The sequence below is a fragment of the Sphaerodactylus townsendi genome, linkage group LG06 (assembly GCF_021028975.2).
Source record: "Sphaerodactylus townsendi isolate TG3544 linkage group LG06, MPM_Stown_v2.3, whole genome shotgun sequence".
Taxonomy (NCBI): domain Eukaryota; kingdom Metazoa; phylum Chordata; class Lepidosauria; order Squamata; family Sphaerodactylidae; genus Sphaerodactylus; species Sphaerodactylus townsendi.
The window spans coordinates 17,857,932-17,882,405 of record NC_059430.1 but is presented as its reverse complement, the minus strand read 5'-3'; the positions used below and the strand labels follow the sequence as shown (position 1 = coordinate 17,882,405).

The 24,474-nt window shown below is 45.6% G+C and overlaps 1 protein-coding gene across 9 annotated transcripts; it reads left to right on the top strand.

Moving 5' to 3' along the window:
• The first annotated feature begins 980 nt into the window (after positions 1 to 980).
• Positions 981 to 21,961, top strand: RBM17 (RNA binding motif protein 17). Of its 9 annotated transcripts, none has more exons than XM_048501829.1 (13): positions 986 to 1,274; positions 3,524 to 3,680; positions 4,453 to 4,569; positions 5,953 to 6,119; positions 7,820 to 7,917; positions 9,898 to 9,954; positions 12,693 to 12,788; positions 14,559 to 14,700; positions 16,414 to 16,565; positions 16,900 to 16,973; positions 18,355 to 18,453; positions 20,165 to 20,237; positions 21,652 to 21,961. In XM_048501829.1, the coding sequence occupies exons 2-13, from the start codon at positions 3,552 to 3,554 to the stop codon at positions 21,753 to 21,755; spliced, it is 1,308 nt and encodes a 435-aa protein (XP_048357786.1). In that variant the 5' UTR covers positions 986 to 1,274; positions 3,524 to 3,551; the 3' UTR covers positions 21,756 to 21,961. The 9 variants fall into 9 exon arrangements, with proteins under 9 accessions (XP_048357792.1, XP_048357786.1, XP_048357785.1 ...); XM_048501828.1 differs by having other exon boundaries at positions 987 to 1,284; positions 16,897 to 16,973; XM_048501826.1 differs by having other exon boundaries at positions 989 to 1,274; positions 16,897 to 16,973.
• The last annotated feature ends 2,513 nt before the right edge of the window (positions 21,962 to 24,474 follow it).

The window sequence follows — 24,474 nt, the reverse complement described above, 5'->3', positions numbered from 1 at the left end:
CTACGCTGGGGCAGTATGGTGCAGTTGAAAGGGCTGAGAAGTCCTCACCCACCCCAGTGCGGCCTCCACAATGGGGAAGGCTGAAGAGCCCACACTGAGGTGCTGGATTCCATGCAGAGGTGGAGTCTGTGCCTGCACCCCCAACTCAAGGACCGCCTGAGGCTCGAGCTCCTCACTCCCTGGTTACGTGTCTGTGCTCTTCATTGTAACAAAGCTGTGGATTCTGAGAAAGCGGAAGCCAGTTTTGCCTCCGTGTTCCCCAAACAGACAAACAGTGGGCCTGTTTTGAGGGCAAAGTCCTTTTGGAAGAGACACATGAACATACACGAAGCTAGTTTAAATTAAACCAGATCCTTGGTCAAGATCAATATTGTCACCTCTGACTGGCAGCAGCTCTCCAGGGTCTGAGGTGGAGGTCTTTCACATCACTTACAGCCTGGTCGTTTTTGAACTGGAAATGCTGAGGGTGGAACTCGGGAACTTCCGCAAACCAAGAAGATGTTTTGCCACTGAGCCACAAACCCTGATCGGAATGGAACAGTCACAAGTAAATACAGAGTTGCACTTACTGGCAACTGTAGTTCATTGAGTGGGTTTCTGTGCAGACACACATTGAAAAAGCTTTTCATCTGCAGGGGAGTTATGTAGCCCTCTTGCAGCCAAAACAGAAGACTGATGTATCAACTACGGAGGCCTAGAATGCCCTTAAATAGAGGCACGAAGTGCATATGAAAGTGTGCATGTAAATAGGCCCAGAAGAGGAAAAAACAAGACGACATGAAAGATGCAACCTACATCATAATAATTTTTGCAAAGCTTAAAATGTCTGGAATATATATATTCAACACCAACATCCATTGTTGGTGTATTTTCGGCCGGGCGCCTTTAGGGGTCGCCAGAGAGCTTTCCTTTCCACGTAACTCAGTTTGCGCAAACGTCGCCGGGACCGTTATGGTTTTTGCTTAGACTTCTTTGACGCGGAAGGAACCGTCATAGTTTTACTATATGGTGTTTCACGTATCCCATTCCCTAGGTTTCCCCTCGCCTGCTTACGTCTTTGGCGGCCAGGAAGGCTTCCGCTTAGCTCCGCCCACCTGGCCGGTACACAGTTTGCGTAGCAGTCGTCTTCCCAGCGCGAGCGAGCGGAGGCAGTCGGTTCGCTCCATGCGGCTGATTGGTGGCCGCTTCTGGTGACGTGAGCGGCCTGCCCTGGCCGAACAGGAGGCACTTCGGGCGGCTTCGGGAGCTACGCGAGACCCCGGCTTTGAGGCCTAGTAAGGAAGGGTGAGACGGGCCTTCGCAGTTTGCGAAGTGAAGTTATAGCGGGACGGTACATTTCAGAGGGTATGATGAGAACGAAGGGGGGGGGGGTAGGATAACTAGTCTGGGGGTGGCTTTAGTGGAAATGTGAGGGGTTACCCAGCAGAGAATGCAGATTGAATGTATTTTTATTCTGGTTAATTTATTTTTACCTACCTCGTCCTCATTGCAAAGCGGCCCAACTTTATAAAAAGCATGGAGAGTTTTCCACGTTTTTCAGTGTGTGTATATTTAAAATATTTCGACGAAAGGAGTATTCTGAGCATGTACAGAGTGCCTTTCAGAATTACAGCCACAACCTCTCCTCCCAACACATACACTTCTAATGCTGTGTGGCTATGTAAACAGGGTTGCTACTTTCTCCACCACTTAGGGGTGGACTGTAAATGATGTTGTGTGGCACAGGGCAATCCTGAAGAGAATCACTGCAGTCTAAACCCATTGAAACGAACGGGATTACATTGAACTAATTCTCTTTAGGACTGCACTATGAATCATCTATTTAGCTTAGAAAAATATTAACTAGGGGGCTGTTTGTGGTCTTTCCTGTAGCACCTGTTTGGCTCCTGTTGGAAATCGGATGCTGGACTCAATGGACCTCTGGTCTGATCCAGCATGGCTTTTCATATGCTCTTAGGATGCTGGAATAGATGGACCACTGGAGTGATCCAGCAGGACTCCTCTTACATTCTTTGGATGCTGGTCTAGATGGCCCACTGATCTGATCTAGCAGGTTCTTCTGATGTTCTTAGGATGCTGGACTAGATGGACCCTGATCTGATCCAGCAAAGCTTAGTCTTATGTTCTTAGGATGTTGCACTAGATAGTGATAGGTCTGATCCAGCAGGGTTCTTTTTATGCTCTTAGGATGCTGGACTGGATGGACCACTGTTTGATCCAGCAGGGCTTGTCTTACTTTCTTAGGATGCTGGGCTAGATGGACCATTTATCGGATCCATCACAGCTACCTCTTTTGGCATATCTAGGGTAGGTTTAAACCTTCAGTTGGTGCAATTCAGTGGTTAGAAACTTGGGTTCACAGTTTATGAGCTGCCCTTTTATCAATCACTACCCCTCAAGGTTGTTGTGCAGATGAAAAATTTCAGGCCTCTTCAGAGGAAGCAACTGCATTAAGCAATTGTTTTTGAAAGGGCTGTATATTTATTTCAAATAAAAGACTGCCAAAAAGAGAAACCTGTGCGTTCTAATTGGTGGTTTCAGGCTGTGGTGCTGAAACCATTTAAAATAATGTAAAATTATGCGACCTGCCTGTGCTTGTCCTTTCTGGGTTTTAGTGTGCATTTATGTCAGTCTTTTAGACTTGACTAGTGATAGACAACCTGGAATGGCTTGTGGGTAGTGCAGCCTACGATAGAACATATTGAAACACTGGTACTGTAATTTAAAATCAGTTGATATTTGGCCAGCATATCCTGTTTGAAATGCTTTGATGGAAACTGAATCTCAATTGTGTTGATCAAAAACCATGATAATTTCATTTATTGATATTCTCAATGAAAGAGTGCACAGTGTAAGGTGCTGTAGTGTTTAGGATGGGACATCTAATAGCCAGTGTAATAGGACTAGGAGGCGGAAATAAAAATCTGGGACAAAGCTGAAACAAAGCATGCATATTAACATGGCCTATTAAACGATGCAAGAATCACATATTTTTATTTATTTGTGTTATTTATAGTCCATGTTTCTTACTTAGACTCAAGAGAATTACACAGGTGAAATAAGCACATGTGTAGTGAAAGTTACTTTATAGCCTGTTGAATGTCCTCTAATTTAGCAAAGTACTAGGCAACAAATAGCAAAGTAAGAACATAAGGAAGAGCCTGCTGGATCAGACCAGAGTCCATCTAGTCCAGCACTCTGCTACTCACAGTGGCCCACCAGGTGCCTTTGGGAGCTCACATGCAGGATGTGAAAGCAATGGCCTTCTGCTGCTGCTGCTGCTGGTGCTCCCAAGCACCTAGTCTACTAAGGCATTTACAATCTCAGATCAAGGAGGATCAAGATTAGTAGCCATACATCGACTTCTCCTCCATAAATCTGTCCAAGCGGAGGGGGAAGGAGTTGAGGGTCAAACTTATTTTTTTTAATGTTTAAATTCTTGATAAAAACCAATAGTGGCACCCAGGTAGATTGGAGTACTATGACTGTCTCTTTGATCCACATCATCTTGTTTGTCTTGCAGCTCTGAACTGAAAAGAAAATGTCTCTCTATGATGACCTGGGAGTGGAAACCAGTGATTCCAAAACAGAAGGCTGGTCCAAAAACTTCAAACTATTGCAGTCTCAGTTGCAAGTTAAAAAAGCCGCACTTACCCAAGCAAAGGTACTGCAGCAGTTTGGTCAGTATGCTTTCTCTGTTATTGCTGGCTTGGGGTAGCAGCGCCTTGAAATAAAAGGTTGTATGAAATGGGGATAGAAAATAGTATTCTACAACACCTTTGATTGAAGAAAAACAAGTCTTGTCTTGTGTACCTTTGGAAAATATCTTTGCCTGTGTTTGTGCGTCACTGAGCTGACCCACGTTCCTTTATTTTATATTGAGAGCCAGCGTGGCATGGTGGTTAAGAGCTCTAATTTGGAGAGCCGGGTTTTGCTTTCCTCTCTTCCACATGAAGCCTGCTGAGTGATCCTGTGCCAGTAACAGTTTTCTCAGCACTCTTTTAGCCCCACTGACCTTACAGGGTCTCTGATGCGGGGAGGGGAAGGTGATTGTAAGCCACTTTGAGACTCCTTCAGGAAGAGAAAAGCAGTGTATCAAAACACGACTGTCCTTCATATTTCATGGACAGATTATGGAGGAGAAGTCGATCTATGGCTACCAATCTTGATCCTGCTTGATCTGAGATTGCAAATGCCTTAGCGGACCAGGTTCTCGAGAGCAGCAGCAGCAGAAGGCCATTGCTTTCACATCCTGCATGTGAGCTCCCAAAGGCACCTGGTGGGCCACTGCGAGTAGCAGAGTGCTGGACTAGATGGACTCTGGTCTGATTCAGCAGGGTCTTATGTCCTTATGCATGTGCAAAAAACCTATTTAGATTTCTCTGCCGCAGCATCAGCTAAGGTTGGGGGTCAGCATCTGCTTCTCTTTCACTTCTGCTTTATTCATTTTAGAGTCAGAGGACAAAGCAGAGCACAGTCCTTGCTCCGGTGATTGACCTGAAACGAGGCAGCGCTTCCGATGAGCGACAGATTGTGGACACCCCACCGCATGTGGCAGCTGGCCTGAAGGTGAGGCGGGATCTGTAAAGAACAGGCCAGAAGAGTCTATGATGATGGAGGCTGAAAAGCCAAGAAGGTGTTCACCCTGGAGTATAGGAGAATACACTCCTACCATGTATGATTGAGGCTGAGATCAAGCTTGGGAGAGCCACGCTATCTCGCCCCAATCCCGGGTCCTTTTCCCTCCAATGACTCCAGGCCAGTTAAGTTCTCAAAAATTTATTGAAAAATGGAAATCAAAGAAATAAAACATCAATGCTGTTACAGAGATTTCTCAGCTGAGTACATTCTTACAGTTCTGTTGGGACCTCCTGCCAAGAGGTGCTTCTCTTAGCTTAGTCCATGGTAGTGTGACAAAATCCTTTGTTTCTCCTTTCCAGGAAAACTCTTATTACTGCCATGCAGTTACCCAAAGCCTTTGAAGTGCCTTCTTTGGGCATCTTCCTGTCCTGGGTAAATTCCCTTGGCCTTTTGGTTTCCCCATCCGGAGATCAAAGACCCTTTTAACATGTACATGTGATGCTGCTAGACTTACAGTACAATTCCATCACAGAGTCCTAAACAGAAAGGCCCTGGCGCAAGTTATAGACCTTGATGACTTTTCTTCCATGATTCTCTCCATGCAACTCTGGAGGAGAAAACGATTGAGACATGCACACAAGAGCATGGTTAGATCGTTATTGGTTCAGCATCTTTGCCCGTAGGTAGATCATGGAAATAAGAACTTCACCACTTACCCACCATCACCAATTTCATCACAAACACAACATACTAAATCCCAGACTTTAAAGCGATCTTAATGTGCTACCTCAAGATGGTGCTCGATAAACCTCTTGTGGGGAGAGAGAGTTCCATAGCCTTGGCTCCCTGCTAGGGAAGCCTTACTTCTGAGTAACCCTCCAGAATAAGGCACCCAGAACAGAATTTCTTTGAATGTCTTTGAGGCTCATATAGAAAGGACCTGCTCCTTAATGTAAGCTGAAAACTGGGATTCCTCCCATTCACAAGAAAGTATCTCAGTATGAACAGTGTTGTGGTAATGCTGTTTGTAAGCAGCAAGCTGATGGTTCAGATGCAGATCCAGTGTGGCAGCATTCAGCGGTCCCAATACTTCCTTGCAGTGCTGTTTGCTTTCGTTTGTACGTACAGCACAAGTCAGATGTGCGTCCTGGCATAGCAGTAGCAGAGCAGCCGTATTATTCATATTGGAGTGCAAGGGAGTTGTTCTTCCATTAGAAGTTTTTTTAGTTAAATTTTTTTATTAGTATTTAAACAACCTTGCATCACAAAGGTCACAGGAAAACAAAGTGCGTTTTCCATAAGGACGTCCAGTTTTTTCCACACCAAGTACAAACACTAAAAATACAATTTGCGTGACTTTTTCAATTACAGGACCCTGTTCCCAGCGGCTTTTCTGCAGGTGATGTATTGATCCCTCTGGCTGATGAGTATGATCCGATGTTCCCCAACGATTATGAGAAAGTGGTTAAACGCCAGCGAGAAGAAAGGCAGAGACAGCGGGAGCTGGAGCGGCAGAAAGAGATAGAAGAAAGAGAAAAGTAAGTTGTTCAGGCTATCAGGCATTAAAACTGTTTGACTTCCTCTTAAATCATTTGGGTTGCGTTGAAGATATCGGAAGCTAAGGAATTCTTCATGCAAATGGGTGGTTTTTGATCTTGTCAGACCCACTTATGAGATCTCACTTATTCACATGTTCACCACACAGTGAGTTTTCATACATTATAGACCCATCCTTTAACACCTGTAGCAAAATGTACTCATTACAAGGAGAGACAAGAAACGAAATTATTCAGTAACAGAATTCGCTGAAACTGTTCCATCAAAAGACACACAGCCTTCTTAGAATGTGTAGAGAACGTATTATGAGCAATGTATTGACTTCTGTGAATGTAGAAAATCTCATCACAGGAAAGAATACCAAAACATAATCCCAAAATCTGCTTCAAAATGTGATAAACCTTACCCACTCAAGAAACAGAAATTATGTGTTTTTGTACTTGAATTTTGATGCAGTCCATTAATTTGTAGCCATTAAAGCTGTTTTCCAAGTACTGTGGAAATATCTGCGATTAAATACATTTTCCCAGGAAGTATATGTTTTAGCTGGTCTTAATTATAGTTGTTAATTAATTAATTAATTAATTAATTAGGTTTATAGACCGCCCTCCCCCGGAGGGCTCAGGTTAATGTGGTGTTGATGATATTCTTCATTAATATTCTTACATGGATGTTCTTATACTTGTGTGGTGTTAAATTATCAGAATGTCTGAATGTGAGGGCATGATTCAGGAGCAATAGACCTGTTAGTGTATAACCTATTAAGCATAAGATGCCATTAAAACTGAATTTGGGGTTTTTTTCCCCCTCATAACTTCAGCAGATATTAATTTGGGACAGGAGTGTGCAGTCACTGGCACAAAGGGACTGAATTTTATTTTATTATTTACTGCGATTTTTATTGCAATTTTTACTATTTATTGTGATTTTTATTTTAAGTTGTCCTGTCAGGTAAAGCGTAACTGTATTAGAAAGTACTGCCTAGTACTGTGCTAGGAAGCAAGATTTGAGTCCGGTGGTGCCTTGAAGACCGACAGGATTTTTGGGGTGTAAGCTTTTGAGAGTCAAAGCTCCTTTTATTTGATTCTTCTCTGATAAAGGAAGCTTTGACTATCAGAAGCATTTATCCTGGAAATGTTGTTGAGAGCCAGCGTGGTGTAGTGGTTAAAAGCAAGTGGACCCTAATCTGAAGAACTGGGTTTGATTCTCCACTCTTCCATCTGAGCGGCGAACTCTTATTTGGTTTTGTTTCCTTGCTCCGACACATAGCCTGCTGGGTTACCTTGGGTTTATCACAGTACTTTGGAACTACCTCACCAACCTCACAAGGTGTATGTTGTGGGGAGAGGAAGGGAAAGGAGTTTGTTGAGTCTCCTTGAAGGAGAGAAAGGGGGGTATAAATCCAAACTCTTCTTCTTCTACTGAAGTTGACTGTAGATGTGACCAGGTGCTTGGGAGCAGCAGCAGCAGCAGAAGGCCATTGCTGTCACACCCTGCATGTGAGCTCCCAAAGGCATCTGGTGGGCCACTGCGAGTAGCAGAGTGCTGGACTAGGCGGACTCTGGTCTGATCCAGCAGGCTGTTTCTTATGTTCTACCGCATACCAACACAACTATTCACCTGAAACGGTCTTTATGCTAAAGAACTGTCCTCTGCATTTCTTGTTTGTTTTAACTGCAAGGAGACGCAAAGACAGGCATGAGGCAAGTGGATTCTCTAGACGGCCGGATCCAGATTCCGATGAAGATGAAGACTACGAAAGAGAAAGAAGGAAGCGAAGTAAGAAATATTTGAGTGATTGTAGAATCCAATACTGCAAAACAAAGCCAAACCTGTTGACTGCAGATAGAGTTTTCCCCCTTCCTTGCATCACATTCATTCTCTTGGACTTTTTGTATGCAAGAAATGGTCAGGTTTGGGGGGCTGGGGCCTGGATCTTCCCTAACTAAGCCATTGGGGGGTCAGACGACCTCTCTCCTTTCTGGGACTTTTTTAGGGAATCCAGGACAAGAAGCCCTCTCCTGACTCCATGAGAGGACATCTTGATGGCTTCAGCAAAACCCTGGTGTCATGCAGTGGGGTGGGGAAATCTTCTGTCTTTTGTTTTGAATCTCTGAAATGGAAATAATAATAGAGCATGGTTGTGAAGATTCCTGAAAACGTAAAAGGTGCTATTCAAATGCTTGATGTGAGGAGACAGAAGGAGGGCCTTGCAATGAGAGAGCCTTCTGTGTATTCATATTTGCTTTGACTGCTTGACTCATCTTTGCTTACTTAGTGCACTAAAGACCAGTTTCAAGTGAGAAACTGGAAATGGTTTGCAATATTGGTCTTCTGAGAGGTAGCTGCAGAGGACTCTACTTAATGAAAAATGTCATATTTTTCTGTGTTCCTGGCAGCGCATTGACTCGAAAGTCCCGTTAATTTGAAAGCTGGGGATCTTTGTGAACTTCCAAGCCTCTGGCTCTTCTCCTTCTGTTATCTCCTTGCCTTTCGCTACTGCTCAGAGTGACTGCGTAAGGGACCATTAGGACTGAGGGTGACTGATGCATAAAGCAACTGAAAGGCTACCTTATGCCTCCAGTTCTTTCTCATGCCGTCGTTGTTCCTCGTTGGATGCTGTCTTAGTGGCATAGGTCTCTGTGTGTTGGATTTGAATTCCTCAGAATGTTTTGAGAAAAAAAATAGTCTTTAAGGAATGAAGGGAAAGAAACTAGGGGGTGTGATCCAACCCAGGTGGTACTGTACTGTTGCCTGGCCCACTTTCTCATTTGTACTTTGCTTGGCTCTGGTTAGGAATAACATAATGCCTGAGGTTTGGCATGTCAACCCAGAAGCTGTATAATGTAGACCCTGCAGCGGCTCTGGGAAGGTGGAACTTCAGGGTTTCTTTCTGGCCCTATGTTCCTCAGACCTCTCTGGGCACTGTGCTAACCTCACTGAAACCTCTGCGCTCATAATATGAACAAGTGATACAACAGTAATGTTCAAGAGGGCATTTTTGAAAAGAGGTTAGAGCTGTCATTGGTTGGGACAGGATCGTTGCCCACTGCGATGATTATTGTATCACCTGCTTTTCTGGCATTGTCTTACCACCCGCATTTACCTTTTGTATTGTTTGTAGTATACCTTTCCTTGGATAGTTGTTGTTCACATTGTTCTGTAATTATCTGAAGAAGGTAGCTTTGACTCGCTTAAGTGTGGAGCTAGAGTGGTGTAGAGGTTAAGAGCGGCAGGCGGTAATCTGGAGAGCCAGGATTGATTTCCTGCTCCTCCATATGAGTGGCGGACTCTAATCTGGTGAACTGGGTTTATTTTCCTCGCTCTTCCACATGAAGCCTCCTGGGTGACTTTGGGCCAGGCACTGTTCTCTCAGAACTCTCTCAGCCCCACCTGTCTCACAAGGTGCCTGTTGAGGGAAGCGGGGGAGGCAATTGTAAACCATTTTGAGACTCCCTATGGTACAGCAAAGTGGGGTATGAAACTGAACTCTTCTTCTTAAAACCTGGAAATCTTGTTGATCTTTAGTGTACTTCTTGAGTCGAATCTGACTGTTCTCCTGTGGAGCAGTGTGGCTATTCTCTCAAACCTCTCTCCTTCTGTAATCCTGTGTTGTCTTCTCCCTTTTTTCTGCCTTCAAATCCGCCTTGAGTCTCACTCAGAAAAGGGTTCCATAAATAAAGTAGATGAATAAACTCATAGCCTGCTAATGCGTCACTTAGATTTCTTTTTCACGTTTTGTTGTTTTTTCTTCTACAGGTATGGGAGGAGCAGCTATCGCACCTCCGACATCTTTGGTCGAGAAGGACAAAGAACGTACGTAAATCCAAGTCCGCTGAATTCAGTTGGGTTAGCAGGCTGTCACACTGTTTTATGCCATTGGTTGCTGAGAGCCCTCTTGTTGTCTGCCATAGAGCAGAGGCATGTGTTAGAGAGGGTTCCGGAGCATGTTCTAGAGCAGGGGCCTGCAACCTGCGGCTCTCCATATGTTTATGGACTACAAATCCCATCACCCCCTGCCAGCATGGCCAATTGGCCATGCTGGCAGGGGCTGATGGGAATAGTAGTCCATGAACATCTGGAGAGCCGCAGGTTGCAGACTCCCGTGCTAGAGATTCACTAGCCACAAATCGTGACCTGGTTGTGTAATGCCACAAATGAGGAGGTAACTCTCTGCCTAAACAGTGTAGTGGTTGGATCAGGATCGTGAAGCTTCACATCCTGTGTCAAGAATGCTCACAAGTGACCTTGGGCCAGTCACTCTCTCAGTCTGCCCTACCTCACAGGGTTGATGTGAAGATGACATGGAGGCAAGAATTATGTAAGCTGCTATGGGGGAGAAAGCTGGGAGAGGGTAATAAATGAAGTAAATAGAATTATTCTGGAGGTAGCTCCTGAGCAACACGTTGCAAGCCTCTGCTCTACCTCCTTCCCACTGCTGTACTTCTTTGAGCCTAGACTCCCTCCCACCCCTGGTGAGTTAGGAACCAACCTTGCCCAGCTGCTACTCTACCCTAATTGGGATTCTAGTTTCTATGGTGGGGCAAATTATCAGAGATCATGGGAAGGTGTGTCCAAAGAGCCAGTGTGGTGTAGTGGACTCTAAGCTGGAGAAGTGAGTTTGATTCCTCATTCCTCCACACGATCGGCAGATCCTTCTTCTGTTTCCCCACTCCTCCACACGGAGCCTGCTGAGTGATGTTGGGCTAGTCACAGTTCTCTCAGAGCTCCCTCAGCCCCTCTTGTGCCCCAAGATGTCTGTTGTGGGGAGATGAAGGGAAAGGAGTTTGTAAACCCCTTTGAGTCTCCTTACAGGAGAGAAAAAAGGGGGGGGGATATAAATCAAAACTCTTCCTCTTTTTCTTCTGTAAGGGCTCTCTTTTACAAGAAGGAAAATTATAATATCTGTGAAAGAGCAAATAAAGTCATGCCTTTTGTGCATGGCTTCCTTTTTAAAAATTGGATGTGCAGAGGCTTTCGAGAAGCAATCTATTTAGCATCCCCCCCCCCCTTTGATAAAACAGTGCTTCATAGCAACTGTTTCAGGTGGGTCACCATGTTAAGCCTGTAGAAGCAGAATGAAATTCAAGTCCGGCAAGCACCTTACAGACCAAAAGATATCCAGGGTATAAGCTTTTAAGTGCCAAAGCTCAATTCGTCAGTTTCCAGGTATGAAAGCGTATACTCTGGAATTCTTGTTGGTCCGTAAGGTGCTTACTGGACTCAAATTTTGTTCTACTGAAGAACTGCAAGTCTGAAAGGAGCAAGGTTTTCCATCCCTCTTCTTTCTAAACCCAATTAACCTCTGGCTGGAAGAGAACTAGAGGAATAGATGCAAGATCAGAGAGGGGCGGAAAGGGCAGACTGTGAACAATACCGTATTAAATAACATTGGCTTTTCTCTCTGAGGGAGGTGGAACTGTGGCAGAAATACAAGGGAACTTAAAGGTGGTTTTATGAAGTCTGAGAAAGGCCGTGTGAGGCCACTAGGTGGCAAAAGAATACAGAAAGTTTAAACAGAGTGTTCTGTTGGAAAACAGTTTCAAGCATCCGTTTGGCAGTTTTAAATGTGTTTACAAGCGATGTAGGCACACAGCTAGGTCTGTGTTTTAATCTATCTAGTGTTTAAGAACGGTGGACTCTAATCTGGAGGACTGGGTTTGTTTCCCCACTCCTCCATTCCTGCTAGGTGATCTTAGGCTAGTCACGGTTCACTCAAGAAGTCTCTCAGCCCCATCTGCTTCACAGGATGTCTGTTGTGGGGAGAGGAAGGGAAAGGAGTGTATATGGCTACCAATCTTGATCCTCTTTGATCTGAGATTGCAAATGCCATAACAGTCCAGGTGCTCGGGAGCAACAGCCGCAGAAGGCCATTGCTTTCACATCCTGCATGTGAGCTCCCAATGGCACCTGGTGGGCCACTGCGAGTAGCAGAGTGCTGGACTAGATGGACTCTGGTCTGATCCAGCTGGCTTGTTCTTATGTTCTTATGTTCTTATAAGCCCCTTTGAGTCTTCTTACAGTTGAGAAAAACAGGGCATAAATCGAAACTCTCCCTTCTCTTTCATTTTTCATTTTAATATTTTCTGTTATTGTTATTATTTTTTATGTAGTTAAATTTTACTTTACTTTGCCCTGGCCTTTCCCAAATGAGTCAGACTCAGGGTGGCTTCCAACAGATAACGCATACATATATAAGCATGGGCTACAACATGGATTTCCAACCTATGACCCTCCAGCTGGCAGAGGCTGATGGGATTTGTAGTCCATGAACATCTGGAGAACCGCAGGTTGCAGACCCCTGCTCCAGATGTTCATGGACGACCATTCCCATCAGCTCTGCCAATTGGCCATGTTGGGAATTGTAGTCCATGAACATTTGGAGACCCCTGGGTTAAAACATAGAATTAAAACTATAATCACTCACTTCAGTTAAAAGAGGACATTCTAATATGGTACCTATTTTAAAATACTGAATTTTCTTGTGATGAGTTAGTTTGTAAATGGTCACAGAGAGACGGCCCCAGTGACCCAAAATTTGCATGTCCTCCAAGGAGTTGAGACGAGAAGAGAAAAAAACGGGAAAGAAGAGAAGCAACCGAAGAAAAAGAAACAAGGAACGGGAGAGAGGAGAAGAGATGAGAAAAGAGGCAAGCCGATCTGCTAAAATTCTCGCTGCCTCAGCTTTGCGGCTGGCAGAACATACCCAGCATCCAAGCCCTGAAGAACTGAGCTAAGTCCCACAGGGCCCTGGGCTCGCTGAGAGCTGAGATAGCCCCAATTTTCACAGATTTGACCGGGTACCTCTGTCAATCCATGTTCTTAGTTTGCGCTGTCTGGAGGTTTGTGAGGGCTTTTAAGCGTGAGCCGATGTACAGCTCCTTCCCAGTTCTGAAGAAGAGGAGGCTATGTTAGCTACACAGTTATTGCTGCCAGTTTTGGTTCATGACCATGAGGTTAGACACTTTTTTGGATTCACTTTGAGATTCCCCAGATTCCCCTGGCGCCACTCATGATGTTCAGCTGCCCAAGTTGGCTGAGGTGCTTTGTATCGGTGCCTGGCTAAAACTTCATCGCTGATATCAGAGCCGCCGTAGCTATAACGGATTTCTCATGGGTGATGCTGGATCCATGATGTATTGTAACCCACCCTGAGACTATAGTAAAGGGCAAGGAATAAATATAAATAAATGAATGAGGTATTGATTTTTTTTACTTCTGTGCTCTACCTGCCTCTCCAGAGGGGACATAGATAATTTTTTGCCCATCTCTTTGCCTCCATTTTATCCTCACAACAACCCTGCAAGATGCATGAGGCTGAGTCAGAGGCGTAGCTGGGCCAGAGTGCGCCCGGTGTGCACTCTGTGTTTTCCACCCCTGCCCCACCCACCCCTTACCTTAGTACAGGCTGGAAAAGTGGCCTGTTCCCTTCAGGCTGGAAATACGGCCTTATGGGAACTACACTTCCCATGAGACCCTGGGGCTCACAAAGTCTCCTGGGAAGTGTAGTTCCCACCACGCCTTTTTCAGCCTGAAGGGAACAGGCCGCTTCTTCAGCCTGCACTGTTTGACAAAGGTGTGTGTGTCCAAAGGGAGGGGCGATTTTCCGCCTGCCCCCCAGGCGCACACCTGGTGCAATGTGCACCTCCCCGGGCCCCTGGTAGCTTCACCTCTGGGCTGAGTGAATGCAACTGTCCTGAGGTCGCTAAACAAACTTATGTGGTAGAGTGGGGATTCGAACCGGGATCTTCCAGATCCTGGTCCAACACTTTAACCCCTACACCACAGTGGGTAGAAGGGAAGAGAACTGAAAAATAGTGGTCTGAGGAGCTGAGGTGTATGGGTTGTCTGTTCATACCAGGTGCTGTATTTTATTTGTTTAAAACATTTATTAGCCACCCTTTTGACCTCAGGGAACTCAAGGAAGTTTACAACCTGAATAGAACATAACCTACATAAGAAGACCATGAATTAAAATCACAGTTAATACTACTGATAGGCAGAAAAACTAAACAAAATGAATCCTTTCCTGAATTAAACCATCATCTCCTGTCCCCCAAAGCTCAAAAGCAAGGAGGTCAAGAGCACCTCCCTGGGGGAATTATTTCACAACTGTGGGATTGCCACTGAAAAGGCCCTATCTGTGGACCCGCCAGACAAGCTTATTTAGTCAAAGGAACGGTCAAGAGGGCCTTTCCTGTGATCTTAATTCCCAGGCAGACTTAGATCTTTTTTAGAGATTTACAAGACAAAATTGGAGAAGAGAGATGCAGTAACTGACACAAAAAGATCCTGTTGTTCTGGTAATGCCAGTGATGGGCCTAACAATGAAATGTTCCTGTCCTGTGTTGGAGCACATGTGCTCAGGTGAAGCCAACACTTTTTTGCCCAAATGGTAAAATAGCTCTTCTTCCTTCCAGCTGTGCCGAATTTCCCATACGAAGAAGAGTCCAGGCCCCGCAGTTCATCTTCCAAAGCAGCCATTCCCCCTCCGATGTACGATGAGCCTGAACGACCTCGGTCACCGACGGGCCCCAGCAATTCCTTCCTTGCGAACATGGGGTGAGTGCTCACAGCAAGCTGACCTATTGTGACAGATGCCAGCGCAGGGCTGAGGAGAGACAGTCTGGCTCAAAGGTAGCAGCTGGCCACAAGGCCTTTGTGGGGGCAGAATATATGGTTAGCATAAACCAGTGGTTTCCAACCTGGGATATGTGTACCCTCCGGGGTTCATGTAAGAATATTTGGGTGTATACAAAAAAATTATATAATGTAGGAAAAAGGCACAGTGTAAGACAAAATACAAGTCAAAAGTTGTGAAATGAATTCAGTGTTATGATGAGTGGCAATGCTTGTTTCCTTCATTATTTAACTCGGAGGAAACCTTCTGGTTCCTAGCTTTTGATGAAAGTGTCTTCAGTGCACATGCACCTTTTCATAGGCTCTCACTCGCCTCCTCTTTGGGAACATTCAAGTGCAGACTGCCCATGTGCAGAGTTTGGTGAGGTAGCCGTTCTGTGTTTTCTGTATGAACTGCAGCTTTTGACATTGTTTTAAGTTAAGTTCAAATTTATTTTTTTTCAATTCTAAGTATATGGGGGTACAGCAGGGGCGTATCTGCCTGTGTACATGGGGTAACCCATATCCCTGGGCACAAAATCGGCCCCCCACGTGACCAGATCCCTTCCTCCATGAACATGAGGCACCAGCTGCCTCGTCGTCTTTGGGCTCCCTTAGCCCTGCCCACGTCGTTGGCAGGCTCCAAGGGGGGCGGGGCTCCACAACCCACGGAGGGGCACCTGGAGGAGGTGTTGTCCCTGGGCACCATCCCCCCCCCCAAAAAATATGCCTCTGGGGTACAGTTTAGAGAAATGTGCTGCTCAGGGGTTCTTGTGTGAAAGTAGGTTCAGAACCATTGGCCAAAGCAATAGTTTGTTACAGTGGCACAGTCAAACTGTAGCTCCTTGAGTGTTTGAGTCTGATTCCTAGGACAGTTCATAATGTCTCCATGAGTGGGTGCGCAATACAGACTTGTCATTTTACCTGTCCTTTAGCTGTTTCAACTGTCAGGTGTATTCGGTTCCCCGACTGCTTATGTATAAATCAGGGTGTGTCCTGCCAAGTTCCCCTTTTAAAGCTGACATCCCTGGAGAGTCTTCCAAGGTAAAAAGGCATCCACTGAGTTGTTTCTGTCCAGTATGATTAGCCTGCCTAGCAAACCACATTTCCAAAGCTGAACCCTGAAGAGAATGTTCTGTTTTAGTTATTCATGTATATCCTGCCCTTCTCCCCAGTGGGGAGCCACAGCTGTTTACAGTCTTAGCCTCTGCTCCACTTTATCTTCATAACAACCCTTTGAGGTAGGTTAGGCTGAGACCATGTGACTGGCCCAAGGCCATCTGTCAACTTCTGTGGCAGAGTGGGGATTTGAACCTGATTATATCAGCTCCTGGTTTGACACTCTGGCCCTTGTGCCACGCTGACTCTGAACTGTCTATTGCATTTCTATCCCACCATTCCTCCAAGGCACTCAGGCTGGTGTACCTGATACTGTCCTGCTCCATTTAATTCCTACAGCAACCCTGTGAAGTAGGTTATCTTGAGAGAGAGCAATCTGGGTCACCTAACAAGTTTAATTGCTGGCTGGATTAGGAAGCCCAGTATTCCCAGTTCTACCACGTTGGCTGTCTCTTCATCTCCTGGCACTTGGATCCAGCAGAACCCCCCATTTCCAACAGTTGCCACCTTGCACTTCTTTCCGTTCTCTCCCTTCAGAGGCACAGTGGCACACAAGATAATGCAGAAATACGGCTTCCGAGAGGGCCAGGGACTTGGGAAGCATGAGCAAGGCTTGAGCACGGCGCTGTCGGTTGAGAAAACCAGCAAGAGGGGAGGCAAAATCATTGTTGGCGATGCTGCTGACAAAGGTAACCGTTCTTCCATGTAGCCCCCCAAGAGTAAGCTGTCAGGACGATCTGGGCTGTTTCCACACACCAAGGCTACATTGGTCCTTTATCGCTGAGGTAAAATTGGAGGCACAGACTTCCTGGCTTTCCATTGATGTTCTTAGCTATTGTTGTTTTTAACGAAAGGTAATTGTTTTTTTAGGACACGGAAAGCAGTCTCTGGTAATAAATTCTTTGCTTTTGCAGAATGTGCCCAGTCTAGTGTATGGTGGGGTAGGCTAGCTGAATGCCCTTTGAATGAAATGGCGATTTAGAATCTGAATTGAAACCGTCTGCTGCTTTTTCTGAACAGCAGATGCATCCAAGAAATCGGACTCAAACCCCTTAACAGAGATATTGAAGTGCCCCACCAAAGTGGTGCTGTTAAGGGTAAGTGTTTCTGTTCGTGTGTCGTCTTTTGGGTTTTTAAGTCTCTAGCTAGTGTGGTAATGGTCCGTACATCCACAAAGTCCTATTCTGTAAGTTCTGGAAGGAAGAGCTCATCCAATTTGTCAGATTTCTCCTTCTTGGAGACCCAGCAATGGAACATAAGAACAGAACCCTAGAAAGCCGCCATCTCTAGGGTGCATCCAGTGGTGGGATCCAAAAATTTTAGTAACAGGTTCCCATGGTGGTGAGATTCAAACTGTGGCGTAGTGCCAATGGGGCTGGGTGGGGCATGACGGGGGCGTGGCCGAGCATTCTGGGGGCGGGGCATTCCTGGGCGGGGCTGTGGCAAGGACGCAGCCGGTGCACCGGTCCTTGGGTGGGAAACGAATGCATGCAGGCGCAGGCTGCCACACACGCCGGTGCACCTCCTGCTAGACTGCTGAGAGGAGGGGCGTAACTAAGGCAAAAATCACGTGGCAAAATCACCAATTAGTAACCCCTTCTCGGCACACACACATAATTAGTAACCTACTCTCGGGAACCTGTGAGAACCTGCTGGATCCCACCTCTGGGTGCATCTCAGAACGAATTGGGGTGGGGGTGGCGGTACTAGACAGATGTAATGTCTGAGCTCCCTCTTTGCACTGTCTGCTTTTCTCTTAGGCCCCTTCTGCACATGCAGAATAATGCACTTTCAATCCACTTTCACAATTGTTTGCAAGTGGATTTTGCTATTCCTCACAGTAAAATCCAGCTGCAAAGTGCATTGAATGTGGATTGAAAATGCATCATTCTGCATGTGCAGAAGGGGCCTTAGAAGTTTGGGCAGCTGGATGGAGGTGCTGGCTTTATTTTTTATTTATTAGATTTCTGCCCCACCCTTTCTCGTCACAAGTCAAGCTCAGGGTGGCCAACGGCAAACACAGTATATGATATGTAAAAACACCCACATATGCACATATTACTATAAAAATCTTTTAAAAATGAAATTCGCTAAAATGGTACCCTAATATTTCCCTCATTATGTCAAATTACAAATAGGGGCACTCATTTATTAATAGGATGAAATTTGCCCCGCGTTTAATGGGAAAAGGCCTTATGGAACAAGAAGGGAGGCATAAGATTTGTCAGTCTGATCTAATCCAATAGAGTCCAGCAGAGAGAGGGAAAGGAAAGACAAATAATGGTGGAGAGAGGGAACAGGAAGAAAAAGGAGGTGAGCTGATATAAAACCATTACTGCCCTCAACTGTGGGCCTGGCAGACATCTCCGTCTTACATGCCCAGTGTTACTGAGCCATGTCCCTCAAGGCCCCGGTCTCATTCTACAGGGAGTTCCAACTATTGGTATCCACAGTTGAATTCTCTTCTGTATCTTGCAGAACATGGTCGGGGCTGGGGAGGTTGACGAGGAACTTGAAGGCGAAACCAAGGAAGAATGTGAAAAATACGGCAAAGTCGGGAAGTGCGTCATCTTTGAGGTAAGAAACAACAGCCTCATTTCCCAGCACGCCTTTTGTTCGTAAGCTATTAATTCATTAGGTGCCGTACAGTGATTTTTTAAAAAGCTGGCCGATGCCCAACATAGGCATGGATCTATAAAACCCAAAGCATGAGGGAAAGAGAAAGTGAGAAATCCTTTTTAAAGTGTTCATCCTTCCTTTTTCGCAGTTCTTAAAATGCAAAACACACAATCAGATAAATACCCCAAATCTCACAGGCATCAAATCAACCTTAACATCCACAAACCCAGGATCCTAAACGGAACGCTCCCATCTGGGAGAGCATTCCATTGGGCCTGAATATGCTTAAAGGCAGACTCTTCTGGAACTAATAATGCCCTATCTGATATCTTCCTACAGTGTGGAAAGTTTCGCAGACGCACGTAGCATTGATGGTGCTTTTCAGTTTCTTGCAAGCGTCAGATGAGTCAGCATTTTGTTCCCACATTGGCTTGGGTATGACACCAGTGAGTCAGCAGATGGGAATCTGGAGCTGGAAGCAACCCCCCAAGATCACTTGCTTGGGATCCAGCCCAAAACGGCAGCAGACATTGTTGCATCAAATAGTTCCTGGCAAACATTATTCAAGCCTATTCGTAGGCATTTCCTAGGGAAGTTTCCTCCGCTTCCCCAGAAATGCGTTCCAGCGCCGGGTTGTTCACAACTGCCTGATCTTGGCTTGGGCTGCTTCTTGCTGTTCTCTCAGGAACTGGTTCATCCCCCTTATTCGTAGCAATCTTCTGGCTTTATTTATTTATGTTATTTATAGTCCGCCTGTCCCACAGGGGTTCAAGGTGGATTCCACATAGCAAGTCAGTACAGTCAATAAAATGGAACATTCCGTAACCAGTGCAATAGGATTTTAGAAGTCTGCAGTTACCAGAAAGAGCTGAAGCATAGCATAAGAATTAATATGACGCATTAAGCAGTACAAACGTTACGTGATAGGATTCTACTTACAGTAAGCAGTACACCACAGCGTAGGCCACAGCCTGAAATCTTTGACCCAAGTAAATGTATGAACCAGGGTTCATAGTGCAACCCTCTTAAACTTCCCCATTCCCTTGAATCGTCCCATGGATGCATTCCTAAGCATGAAGCGAGACCTCCCAAAGGCATCCGGTGGGTCACTGCGAGTAGCAGAGTGCTGGGCTAGATGGACTCTGGTCTGATCCAGCAGGCTCTTTCTTATGTTCTTATGAATTGTCCCTTCTGTTCCCTGTTGGTTGGGGCCCCGTGGGCTGCATTTGTTTCCAAAACTGGTTCACCCATGCATGGGATCAAGGTAGTAAAATGGAAACATCTTGGAATTCTCCACTGGGTCAAAAACTTCCTGGAAACAGAAAACTGGCATCTCAAGTAAAATGAATGGCAGGAGAACCTTTCTCCTTGCTGGGCTCATTTTCAGCTTGTGGGGAGTTTTCAGCATAAGAACATCCAGAGTCGGACTCTTCACCTGCCATCTGAATGAATCCAGTTCATTCTACCCCCTCATGCTCCTGTGTGTGTGAAATTTAATAATTGCATGTGATTCCTGTATTCAGTGCCTCTCAGTGGTGATTCTTGTAACCCTTGAATCAGTTATGACAGGGAAAGTACCTTAGCTAACTTCAGGCTGAACTTGCTCTGTTTAGCACTCTCTGTCTAATTTGAGCAATCCTCTGTACCAGTTGTGTGTGTCTGATTTTAGATTCCAGGCGCTCCTGATGATGAAGCCGTAAGAATATTTTTAGAGTTTGAGAGGGTGGAATCAGCAATAAAAGGTAAGGCGCTGATGATAAAGCCCTTTGTTTCGAAAGCCTCGAGGCCCGAAAGTATAAGTGGTTGTTACTTTCTAAGAGAATGTAACTGTGAAGAATGTAACTGGCATGGCTCCGCCCAGTCTGGCATGCACTGATCAAGATTGCAGTATCAAAGAATCATAGAGTTGGAAGAGACCACGAGGGCCATCAAGTCCAACCCCCTGCAATACAGGAACACCCAATCGAAGCACTCCTGACAGATGGCCATCCAGCCTCTGTTTGAAAACCTCCAAAGAAGGAGACTCCACCACTCTCCGAGGCAGTGAATTCCACCGTCCAACAGCCCTGACAGTCAGAAAATTCTTCCTAATGTTTAGGTGGAATCTCTTTTCCGTCACCTGGAACCAATGACTCCTGGTCCTAGTCTCTGGAGCAGCAGAAAACAAGCTTGCTCCCTCACCAACATGGCATCCCTTCACATATCTAAACATGGCTATCTAAACAGTGGATGCGTACTATATGTTACCATGGTGATGCTTGTATTTACGGTGCAAAGCTTCCCCTTTTTCTGTGAACTGCTGAATACGCTGGCAGTTCACCATCTCACTTTTAATGGTTCCCCACATGAAATGACCCACTGGCCTACTGGGAAAATAAGGAGTCGGATATTGTCTGGAGAACCAGTTTCGATTCCCCACTCCTCCATATGAAGTCTGCTGGGTGACCTTGGGCCAGTCACAGTTCTCTCAAGCAAACCACCTCTGCACTTCTCTGAAAACCCTACAGAGTTGCCATAAGTCAACTGTGATTTGATGACATTTTCCACCAACAAACATTGTCCAGCTTGGCTTTTTCTTTACAATTCTGCCTTAACATAAACTAGCCAACTTCATTTGGTACCTTTCTTTCCCTCCTCTGACGATGGGAGCTTTGACTCTCAAAAGCACATACCCCGAAAATCTCGGTGGTCTCCTCCTCCTCCTCCTCCTCTTCTTCTTCCTCCTTCTTCCTCCTCTTCCTCTTCTTCTTTATTAGATTTATAGGCCGCCTCACCCCCAAAGGGCTCGAGGCGGCTCACAGTACAGCTGTTTCCAATAACAGAACTTAAAATACATAACTAAAACTTAACCCCATTAAAACAAATTTCCAACAGCAGCAGTTACTTAAAATTTAAATAACAAAGTTAAGAGCAAGCAAAATTTAAAGACAGGTGCCCGATCAAAAAGGCTCGAGAGTAGCTCTTCCTCTGTCCCCCCCCCCCCCTTATAAACTGGCATGGGATTAGAGGCCTCTAGCATTAAGTGGAAGACTCCTTGCATGCTCAGGGGAAGCACCGTTCTTAGCAGAGAAAATCCACGGGCTCCATGTCGTTCCATAGCTGATTTGTCACTCCGGACAGCAGTGTCTAATGGTATGTTTTCCACTTGATTTCTAGCTGTGGTTGACCTGAATGGAAGGTACTTCGGGGGCCGAGTTGTGAAGGCCTGCTTCTACAATCTGGACAAATTCAGAGTGCTGGATCTCGCCGAGCAAGTCTGATTTTCCCACGCCCTCCCCCAAGCCAAGGACTCGTCGCTGTTTGGAATCACATTTTTTTCCTCAGCTGCATGCTGAGAACTGGACAAGGGGGTGGCATCTCTTCCAAAAACTGAAAGAAATCCCGTAATGGTTTTTTTTCCTATCTGTTGCGATGGACATAATTTTTTTTTTGAATTTTTACTGTGCTATAAAATTCCTTTAAAGTATGGCCTGTTCTGTGTTCTTGAACACAACTTTTGCCTTTGGGGCCCCAGCAAGCCCTTCACAATTTGCTGATGAGGTAACAGTTTGTCTTGCTTCCCTGTTTTTTTTCCTATCCCTATTGGGAATGTTGGTGTGGTGGCAGTGAAAGTTGATGCGGGGTGTTTTTTTGTCCCTATAGCAATGTGCAGCAATATCACAGTCCCTTTGAGATAGGGAGGACTGCTTTCCCTGTAGAAGTCCCGGGTTCATAAGAAGAACCCTGCTGGATCAGACCATGGCCCATCTAGTCCTACATCCCATCTCAGCCAGTGGCCAAACGTTCCCTCTGGAAGTCCAGCCACAGAGCACAGGGGCCAAGGCCTTCCCCTGACGTTGCCTCCTGCAAAATGTACCTTTACAGATGTTTAGAATACACAGCAAATTAGTGCCATCAAGGATCTTGGAGGTATTGGCCAGTCCTGACCAAGACTGCCGAAATGGTGTGACTGTATAAGACAGCTTCATTGTACTCCCAGTTGACCAGACTGTTGGAAGCACAGGGTGGTGTTTCTTGATTTGAGAGCCAGCGCGGTGTAGTGGTTAAGAGCAGGTGCACTCTAATCTGGAGAACTGGGTTTGATTCCCTGCTCTGTCACTTGAGCTGTGGAGGCTTATCTGGTGAACCAGATTAGCCTGTGCACCAACACACCAGCTGGGTGACCTTGAGCTAATTCTTCAGAGCTCTCTCAGCCCTACCCACCTCACAGGGTGTTTGTTGCAGGGGGCGGGGGGGAAAGGAGGTTGTAAGTCCCTTTGAGTCTCCTTACAGGAGATAAAGGGGGGATAATAATCCAAACTCTTCTTGGTTTTGATATATAGGCAGTCAAACCTTTTTTTAAAAAAAAATCCTTCCTATTCCTAATATCCAGGAGCTGGTACCAGATGAGCTGATGTGGTCCTCCTGCTTGCCTCCTATGTGTTTCCTGCCTTCTGGGACTATATCCTCGGCTTTCAGCCTATAAGAACGACAACCTGTAGCCAGTGGTGGGATCCAAAAATTTTAGTAACAGGTTCCCATGGTGGTGGGTTTCAAACAGTGGCGTAGTGCCAATGGGGCTGGGCGGGGCATGATGGGGGCGTGACCGGGCATTCCGGGGGCAGGGCATTAATAATTTCTTTGTTACTGTAAAAAACTTACTGTAAAAAAAAAGTTCCTAATTTCCAGCTGGTATCTTTCTGTCCATAATTTAAACTAATTATAGTAAGTCCTATCGCCTGCTGCCAACAGAAACAACTACTTCTCCTCTAATTGACTGCCTGTCAAATACTTAATACTTTCAAATACTTAGTTTTGTTTCTAGAAATCAAAAGAAGGGTACTTTCCTTAAACAAGGAACTTTACCATATTTCTAAAACATGTTTTTAAAACAGCCCAACAGGGAGAATAATCCCGTTTTCTACCTTTGCTAACCAGCCACATAGGAAACAACAGGACTTTATGATTTTTGGACCTAATGGAATTTCTAACGGAAAAGCAGACCCAATTAGTAACCCCCTCTTGGCACACACAAATAATTAGTAACCCACTCTCGGGAACTGGTGAGAACCTGCTGGATCCCACCTCTGCCTGTAGCATTCATTCTTTTTGTCCTTCTGCCCCTTTGCATCCCTTGGATTTGCAGGGCAGTGCTCTTTACAGTCACTCCAGCCAAGTGGACTTAAACTGGAGTGACTCCGCTTTGGAGTTTGCCGTGTTCCTCTAATTCGGTCGTTCTTCAATGAAAGAGGCAGCACTTTCCAAAGCAGAAGCAAGATTTTTTTTTTAAAAAATCCAATCTGATCCTTCCGCATTGAATTAAGAAAATGAGGTGAATGCAGAGCTGCGTGGGAAGCCAGCAGACTTGGCTGTGCGTCCCATAGATGTCTTTTCTTAATAGCTGCCTCCACGGAAGGTGTAGGACTGCAGCAATAATTATTTTCTGAATTACCTACATCTGGGGTCCCCAACATGGCGCCTGCCAGTACCTATTCTTGTGCTTGCCAAATGATTTTCGATAACAGGCATGACGGGGCGGGGTTTGTGCCCAGCAGGGATTGTGATTGGCTGTGTATTAAGTAGGTTAAAAGGTATCTTGTGCCTCAGAGCTTCTGCCAGAAATATTGAAGGATTGCATGAGTTCACTCTCTGATGTTTTGTGGTTGCCTCCACCACCTCTGGTACCCATTTCGTGTCTGCCACCACCTCCTGTGGCAGCCATTTTGTGGTTGCGCCCACCAGCCTGTGTCAGAAATTCAAAGGGGTCCACAGGTTTAAAAAGGTTAGGGATTGCTGTCGTACGTATTTGATTTACAGACAGGATGATACATTTCAGTTCAGCCGTACTATGCTTGGGGAAACATGAAACAGAAATGCAAAGAGCTATACAGGATCCCACCCCTTGGATAGCTGCCTCCAATCACCCTAAGTTTAGGTAGCTTAGCTGGGAAAGCAGTGAAGTGTAGTGGTCAGAGTGTAAGGCTAGGATCTGGGAAACGC

Bases quoted from the DNA above. Each gene is read 5' to 3' on its own strand.
- RBM17 (XM_048501828.1), top strand. From the start codon at position 3,552: ATGATGACCTGGGAGTGGAAACCAGTGATTCCAAAACAGAAGGCTGGT. The intron at 12,789-14,558 runs GCAAGCCGATCT...TCTTCCTTCCAG, and splicing joins GAGAAGAGATGAGAAAAGAG to CTGTGCCGAATTTCCCATAC. The intron at 20,238-21,651 runs GTAAGGCGCTGA...CTTGATTTCTAG, and splicing joins GGTGGAATCAGCAATAAAAG to CTGTGGTTGACCTGAATGGA.